The sequence below is a fragment of the Malus domestica genome, chromosome 10, assembly GCF_042453785.1.
Source record: "Malus domestica chromosome 10, GDT2T_hap1".
Lineage (NCBI taxonomy): Eukaryota > Viridiplantae > Streptophyta > Magnoliopsida > Rosales > Rosaceae > Malus > Malus domestica.
The window spans coordinates 43,542,190-43,550,899 of NC_091670.1; the positions used below are offsets into that span (position 1 = coordinate 43,542,190).

Consider the following 8,710-nt stretch of genomic DNA (forward strand, 5'->3'; position numbering starts at 1 on the left):
AGGGTATGGTAAAAGGAGGCAGAGTGATCGCACAAATAGGAGGGGATGCAAAGAGTATGATATTGGGAGGGCAGACAACCTGCCTCCTCTATTTTATCCTCGTATAGTAAATGATATGATTTTTTAGTAATTTAATTACTAATTATTTGTTTGAAATAATCTCAATGATGACATAAAAAATGAACAGCTTGAATCATGATATTACAAAATGGAAAAGGCTATCACACATTTTCAAGTTCCATGGAGAAGAAACTAAGAATTATACAAAGCAAAATTAAGTACGGATGGTTCAATCCGGTATTTACTTCTATCAATACATCGGGTGTAAGAGATCAATAAGTACAGAAAATGGATACTAATATTAGTGCATTTGTGACTTTCACATCCATGAAGCCATTTTCATGGCGCAAGCCTATATACAAAACTGACTTCATCTTCTACCTTATTTATTTCGGAAAACTGAATCATCGAGACTGTTGGCCAAGGCCATGGAAACCCCTTCTTGTAGAGCTAGGCATTGGCTCATCTGTCAAGCAAATAAAAACAAAAAAAGGAAAACAAATTAAGATGGTGAAATTAAATACTTGCTCGATTCATAAATTGGAAAAGGGGAAAAGAATGGCAATCATGGATTATGTGATTTACAGTAGACTGATGAAAGTAAGCGGGGATTCATGCCATTTCTATCTTACCAAGCTCATCCTCTTCATCACCATTCTGGCTTGTAAAGAATGGCGTGAGGTAGTTTCGATCTAACGCTGTGAATGACGCTGTGCTGCAGGTGAGAAGGTGGAGGGCAGAACTAGATGCTTAGCAAATAGATAAAAAAAAAAAATGAAAGCCAGGTTCCTCTACGAAGGTAGCAAACAAATGGTTACCTCTGATGGAATTCCTTCAGTTTCATCTTGATCCTGTTTCCTGATGATCCTTCGTCATCAAAAGATGGTGCAATATAGCCATTGTTCCCTTCAAAATTCTGGGAAATATATGTACACATATCCAAAATAGTCAGCTTTGATAAGTAGTAAAATTACAGTGATCATGAAAGTAGAAATGTTATCACAATTCAACATGTGGCCCATCAATCTGAATAGGATTAAGCAGGACTCATTAAATGTTTGCAATAGATAAGTGTGTAGAACACAGGAGGGAAACATATTTGAAAGGAGATCTGCCTGTAACTTCAGAACATGTCCAAAAATGCTGGTTTAGCTTCATTTTACTTATAAATTTCTGTGTGAGGTTGTCCAAATCAAGTCCAATTTTCACCAGAAATCAATGACCATGTATATGAAACACTATTTCAGTGTCCCACTCTCACCAAAACCCCATCAACAGACCTACCCTGTGGTTATTTCCAAAGGAGTTTCTGAAGCATAGATATGAATCCACGGGCAGAGACAATGAGATTCTCTTCCAATTCAAAGCTTTCCCTCTAGGTCAGGAAGGGGACACACCGTCTATTGAAAATTCTGTCAGCCATTAGCTAAACAGAGAACCAACTTCAATAAACCTCAGACTATGATTTTCTCACTGAAACCATGTTAGTATGTTACCATATATGCAAGGCACTAGATAGCTTCGGCTGAGAGTTGTGGTCTGTGGTTGTGGGTCATGTAACAGAGTCCTATTCTGTCAGCATGGTGTCTACTATGCCCTGTGACAGAGACAGACACAGCAGGAAAGCACAGGACCTAAAAACCTTGGCACTTATGTGAGCTTAGAGATAACAAGTAACCACTTCTTTGGGGATCAAAAGATTGTCCCTACGTAAATAGTAGCCTTGGATGATCAGAATGACCCACATCAGTTCCTATCCTGTGGGGCTAACGTTACATTAGTATAACTAACGTCCAGAAACTTAGGGATTGTGAATCAAATGTCTACATAGATGTTTGTTCCTTTTTTGGATTAAATAAAGTAGATCCAAGTGGAAAATTTGGCTATCACAAACATGCATAGAACTCTTTTGTTAGAGTTCCTAAAATTCAAAGACCAAGTAATTAAGCAGAACATATTTCCGTTTTATTTTCTAGATCTAGAACTTACTTCACCCAAAGTTCCCTCAATGCCATCACCTACAACTTGTAAAGCTTCCAGCATGGTGCCGGTTGAACCTCCAATTAATAACACCTAAAAAATTGGTCCAATTACAACTCAGTCACAAGAACAGTATCATATGCATCTCAATAAACAAGTATACTTGAATAATATATATTTGTTACAAACATCAAATAGGTAATTATTGTTCCTGATGCGCAAGGTGTCAAATTACCAAGTTTCTCTAAGTGCATGTCCAAGACAACAAATGAAGCCACAATTAAAGATTAAGTATATAGTGCTGCTAGCATTGCCATTAAACACTTTTTCTTCAATCACATGACTTTCAAATTGGTTCATAAGGCAGGGCTTCATAACAAATTTCAGTTAGTCTAAATAAAATTGTCTATTCCGGACAAGTTAAGTAATTTTTTGGCATAAGCAAAGGTATAGAGCAGAATAATTTTTGAGGGAAATTTCAATCTAGTTTCCTACTTAATTTGTTAGTTTCCTGTTCTTGTTATTGTCCAGTTTGAAGGACTAGGATTACTTTCCTCTTTATAAATATGCTTTGAAATTCAATAGAGCAGATTTGAATGATGTAACGAAATTATCTCTCCTTGAATTATCTTTTGTCACTGTTTTCTATACTCTGATCTCCCCTTCTGTTCTAGATTTCTCTTTGGTCAGTCTATTCCTTCTGTCTTCTGTCTCTGAATCCTATATTTCTCTTCCCTTGAATCCTAGTCCCTGTGCTCTTCTAAAATCCCTTTCTAATTTCTGAATATATGTTACTTGTTCTACATTTACGCTTGTTCCAAACAAAACTTTTGCTCCCTTCTGAATCGGAGCCATTTCAAAGAAACAACTTTCAGTGGAGGTGCAAGACAAGAGCAAGGATATAGTGAACTAGAAAAGATCACATAGTATTGTTACCAGCTTTTTAATTGCGCAAAATACTTCTTGGTATCATTAGAAAAGTTCAAGGACGTGGGATGCAATATATTGACAAAGTGCTGAATTCAGATTCTATTTATGACTAGTATTTTAACAAGATGATGTATTAGTTTAGTCTACAAATATCTCTTAGGGAAACCATGTCCTCAATATTCACCATACATTGGGAAGAAGATTCTGAATTGATGACAAAGATCAGTTTGTGTACCGTCAGAACCACTATGGCAGTGGTTGCAGTGAATATAGTCTGGCCATGTCCGTCTGGGAGATCATGAACTGATTGCAGAGCCAGGGCAAAAGCCATGGCCCCTCGAAGTCCTACTCAATCCCATAATTCATTATGAATATCATTAGTCAATAAATTCAGAAAGATCAGCAAGTTTCTGCTCTTCTTACCACTATACCAAAGTGCTTTCTGGTGTTTTAAAGGTATCTGTCTGTGTGCAGGTCGAACCAAATTGACCAAATATGCACAAGAAAAAACATTAGCTGCCCTGCACAAAATCATTTGGCAAACTGATTAAGAATTTCATACCAAAATACAGTGATTTATACAAAACGGACAAGGAAAATGAAATAACAAACGTCTAGAAATTGAAAGACTACTAAAGTAAGATTGTGACCAAAGTCTCATCACAGCAAACATACAGGAAGCATACCTTGCAACTACAATAAATATCTGAGGCAATCACGCACCAAGTTAAGGAAAAAGAGGAAGTTTCAGTTGCTACAGTATAATAACTTTTCACATTAGACTACTAATTCAAAGGATACAATTGAGAAAAAAATGAACCCCACATGTGACCAGCTATGTTGTTCCATGGCAATATCAAAGCCCATGTATATAAACCTGAAAATTAAGGTTTTCATTTCAAAACAAGCGTGGTGTGTCACGTGTAAATAACAGCTTAAATACTTGATATGTGATAAAGACTATGAAAAGCTCACTTACACAAACGTCTCCGCTAGTGATGATATCAAATGGAAAAAGGAAGAAACAAATCTTTGAGAGTTTTCTGATAAATTTGAATACGTATAATGCTTCATGACCTAAAACAGAACACCAGTTTGTCCATGGCACAGCTTTACCGTAGAATATATTAAAAAGAAAAAATGTACAGTTCTTCCACTTACCATTCCTGTGAACAATATTGACACAATACCAGACAGACCAAGACCTTCTGCAAGCATGTAACTAAACAGATGATGGTTCTACGTCAATTTGCATATAAGGAGAAAGCCTTAACACTAATTTACATAAGATGAAAAACGGCCAAGAAGATCACTCACGAGAAATATGGAAAGAGGACAAACAGACAGCACTCCAAGTTTTGAAGACTGAAAGGATAACAAGACAACCTCGTTATTTCCACCGTAGTACTAACTAAACAAAGGCCGGCAAAGAATGGAAGAAAAGTATCACTCACTTGTCAATATCCAACCCTGCATACTTAAAAAGGTTTTCACAATTAAGGTTTCACAATACAATCTACCAAGAGAAGCCATTTTTATTTTATGGAACCAACAAAGGCTTTTCAAAACATAATGGAAAATTATTACTAGATAAAAAAGGATATTAAAGCAGATGTAAACCCAACTCCAACACCTGTAAAGCAACACACAAAGTATGTTAGTAGCTGAGAAAACAAAACGTAGCAGTAATTAAACATCTAAATAAATAAAGCATGTGCTGCTGTTGTAATTTCTGAGGGCAAAGAAAAAAGGAGTCATTGCTGTTAAGTGACCATTATACACCTGAGACTCATAGGTTTATTTTACTTGCGAGTTACAACAGAGCAGTTGCAGTACGGTACAACGGGTTAGTAGGAAACCACTACAAAGTATTTCCAGGAGATATGTTAAACCTATTATATAACTCAAATATGGGTGTTGGGTACAGGTATTTGTCCGGTTAATGCATCAACTTGTTTGGAAACTATCTCTGCACTAACATAGCCTACCCTTTGTATGACTTATCCTGCTGATACCGTATCACAGCACTTGACATCACAGAACTTAACACTTACAGACTGGAAAATCGTGAATGGCTTTCCAAGTAAATCAAACACAGATGATAAGCTACATTTTCAGATGAAGTAAAAATATATTATATATTATTAAAAAATTGCTTTTGATACGTAACAAAATCAAGTGCAAATCAAATACTTCATTATTTGACCATAAAAGATATATATTAACCTGCAGACAAGGAACCCACAAAGGTCTCAAGAAACCTGACAACAACCATGAAGAAGTTCTCTCCAGATGATGCATGACTTCTTACCAAGGACATTGTCCTGCATAGCAGAATACCAGTTTAGTTAGAACTAAACTTCGCACAATATGCTAAAATCTAGGTACAGTAACAATTTATTCTACATACCTGTACAAGGAAATTGCCATCTGTTGATTGTGTGGGCATACAGTCCAACAATTTGAACAAGTAAACAAGGTCAATCTTCAGATAAAAGAAGTAGACATTGAGAACATGGATTATAAACAAAGAACAAGAAAAACTTACGGCATCATTCAAAACAGATTCTCCAAACACCAGAGCATACAGGTTCATATCTGTGCCAAGTTCCTGCAATTTATGGGCCATCACAACAAACTATATTGGTGCTGAAAAAATTAGATAATAACTATATGACTTATTGCAATTCCACAAACTACATTGGTGTTTTATTTTTTTGTTTTCGGTGGAGTGTGGAGGAAGGGAAGGACCCAGACATCTTTGGTTTGGGCATCTTCAATAATTTTTCACTTTCATGTTGTGCAACTTGAGTTCACCAAAGTAAACCCGATCATGGAATATTGTGAAAAATTAAAATGACCAGATAACCACCTGAAAGATGGACAAAACAGTGACTGGATCAGTTGCTGATATAAGTGCACCAAACATCAAGCACTCCACAAATGGAAGCCTGTAGGTGAGGTATATCAGACCACCAAGGTAACTGCAACAGGAAGAGGAACTGATTAATCTCCTTAGTGGGAAGGGGGTAAAAAAAAATGTAATATTATGAAAAGATTTTGTGAGTGTGAAACAAAAACTTACACTAGAATACCAGTAACAACGGAAGCTATAAAGGTTCCTAGGATAGCAAAGGTGACAATGGCTCCAAAGTTGGAGAAGAAAGGCTTCTGCAAAGGAGGGGGCAATAACAGTAAAGAAGAGATGGGTTGCAAAGCTATAGGCAAACAAGCATTTATCTCAGAGCTACAAAGAAATATTCAGAGGCAAAATACTGAAAAACTTACAGGTGAGAGACTGAAGCCGGATTGAGTGAGCACAAAAAGTGTCAAGGAAAACAACATGTGCTACGTAGTAGCCTATTAAGGTAAATTGAAGCAAGAAATGAAATATTTGAAGACAATAAATAACAACAGGGAAACAATTTGGATATAATATGATAGGAGGTAAGAGGAATAGGAAGAAAAATTCCTCATGGAAATTGAACCAGGCCCTGAAACAAACAAGGAACAGAAAAAGGAAAATGATTGTTAATTAATTGTTGAATTGAATTGAATTCCCTCTTTGTATAATATTGGTATTGGTATTGGTATTAGTATTGGCAGGGCATCGAAGGAAGGACCTGACCTGATGCTATTTTCCGTATTAGAGATGTTAGCAAGTCCACCTACAATTAAACCTGAAAAGAAAAGAGTACCAAGGATGGGTCACTCAAGGCCAAACCCTAATCGATCAATCACGACGAGACGATGGTGGAAAAATAGAAAAGATAAAAAATCAAAAGGACGAGGAGAATTACAATACCAATTAAAAGAGAAGCGCTGGCCTCAGGAAGATAATAGAATTTGTGGCGGCGAAGGACATGGCCGAGGACAAAAGAGAGGACGAGCATCATGATCTGGAGAAGAATGCCAACCCCAGCGGCCTGCTGCTCCTTCCCTGGAGTGGTCCCATGGGCATCCGCCGGAGATATCTGCATCGCCATTATCTGGTGTTCCTCCATCGCCATTAGCTGCTGTCCTGCTGCTGCTCTGCTGAATGATTAATGACTATTACGCAACCAGGGAGGAGGACTTCCAGACTTCCAGACTTCCAGACTTCCGTTAACTTCGACACGAAAATCCCCCCGCAGCGTGATACTCAGTCAACTCAAAATTTGGGCCCAACCTGTGCAAAAACTAAAATAAAATTTGGGCCCAACCAAAAATATAATGAGACTCGCTATTGGACCTTTTGCGCTTTAGACTTGCGTTACATTCGTTTTGTGCTCTACCCCCGACTACCTTTGAGCGCCCTCTCCTCGTTTCTTTGTTGTGAGGTCTGTCAATGTAACATGAACACGCAGCAATATTAGAGTGGGTTCGGTTTCAATCGTTTTGTTTTGTTTTTTTTTTTTTTTTTATCAAAATCGAAAACTGAACAAAAATTACTATTTGGTTCGACTCCATTCGGTTTTTTTTTTTCTTTTTGTTTGGTTCCGTTTTTTTAATTATAAAACCAATTTTTTTTTTCGATCTATTCCAAGTCATGGCAGCATGCGGATGCCAACTCGTGTGAAATTTAATAACATCAGTAATACTGACAATGAACTACTAAAAATATAAGGAGATAAAATTGAGTGTTATGAGCAATAGAACTGAAGTCCACCCCCCCCTCCCCAACCTCTATGTCCTCTGGGCAACACAAATCTGAATACGTAATACCTCATGGACGACGCCTCGATAAAGCACCACGAGAAACCTTATCTTGTTTGGCCAATCCAACATCTTATAGAGTGATGCACCGGTAACATAAGTCATCCCGCATGCGGTAACCATGGGACCATCTCCAAGCTTCCACCATTTTACAGAAATTTGTCGCGCTGATATCTTGCTACTATGGAGTGCTTTGCAGGACACATTCAGCCTGCCAATTATGTTATTAAACTACTATAAGCATCTAAATCAATAGCAGGTTATGCAGAATGTATAATATAGCTAGAGAAATCAAGAATCGCATATATTCAGAATGAAATATATTGTCTTATAACATGAAAAAACACTAAAAAATTGTTAAAAAGTAAATAAGTACAAATATGAAGATTAGAAAAAAGAAAATTCATCAGCATCTTACCGGCATCTAAATCATTAAAACAAAACTCTTACAAGCGCCTCAGTTTGCGTGCACTCGTGCCCGTATTGATTTGTGTTATGACCCGTACCTAATTTTTGGATATTTTAATTCCTAAGTATACGAAATGACCAAAATGCCCCTAATTGGTGAATATTGACTTTCATTGACCATTGTGTCATTATACGTATGACTTATTCTCTTAGCATATTCTTGTAGTATTGGTAACAGACTTCGGAATTCGAATGAGAAAGTTATGAATTTTTAAGTTGGAGGGCAATGTAGAAATTTTAAAGACTGCTGCTTCATCCCTGTGTGCTGAGCAGCAGGGGCTGCTGTCTACTTTCCTTCCTGTTTTCTCTCCAAAAGCTCAACTTCTTTATAACTTCTCCATCTGAATATCGATTTAGACGAACCGTATACCAAAATTTACCAGTCTCACCAAGCCTAACACGTTTATCACCACACAAAGTAGATAAAAAACGAAGAAAAAGCAATCACTACACTACAGAACAAGAGAGGCGATGCAATTTCTTCACCAGCCAAACACCGCCGGAAGCCACTACCAGGTACTTGTCTTCCATTTATGCGCACAAATACGTATAGACTTTGAGCTATTAATTATGCTGA

At 37.2% G+C, this 8,710-nt stretch overlaps 1 protein-coding gene across 1 annotated transcript; it reads right to left on the minus strand.

Moving 5' to 3' along the window:
* Positions 1–168: 168 nt before the first annotated feature.
* LOC114819316 (sodium/hydrogen exchanger 6-like) lies at positions 169–7,106 on the minus strand. Its single transcript, XM_070806478.1, has 22 exons — positions 6,776–7,106; positions 6,599–6,650; positions 6,405–6,464; positions 6,259–6,283; positions 6,056–6,141; positions 5,843–5,954; positions 5,519–5,581; positions 5,381–5,400; positions 5,197–5,294; positions 4,575–4,603; positions 4,425–4,456; positions 4,288–4,335; positions 4,132–4,192; positions 3,950–4,047; positions 3,772–3,847; positions 3,657–3,676; positions 3,394–3,491; positions 3,206–3,315; positions 2,050–2,133; positions 879–976; positions 693–775; positions 169–526 (listed from the first exon to the last, which is right to left on the minus strand). The coding sequence occupies exons 1-22, from the start codon at positions 6,978–6,980 to the stop codon at positions 465–467; spliced, it is 1,620 nt and encodes a 539-aa protein (XP_070662579.1). The 5' UTR covers positions 6,981–7,106; the 3' UTR covers positions 169–464.
* Between the last annotated feature and the right edge of the window lie 1,604 nt (positions 7,107–8,710).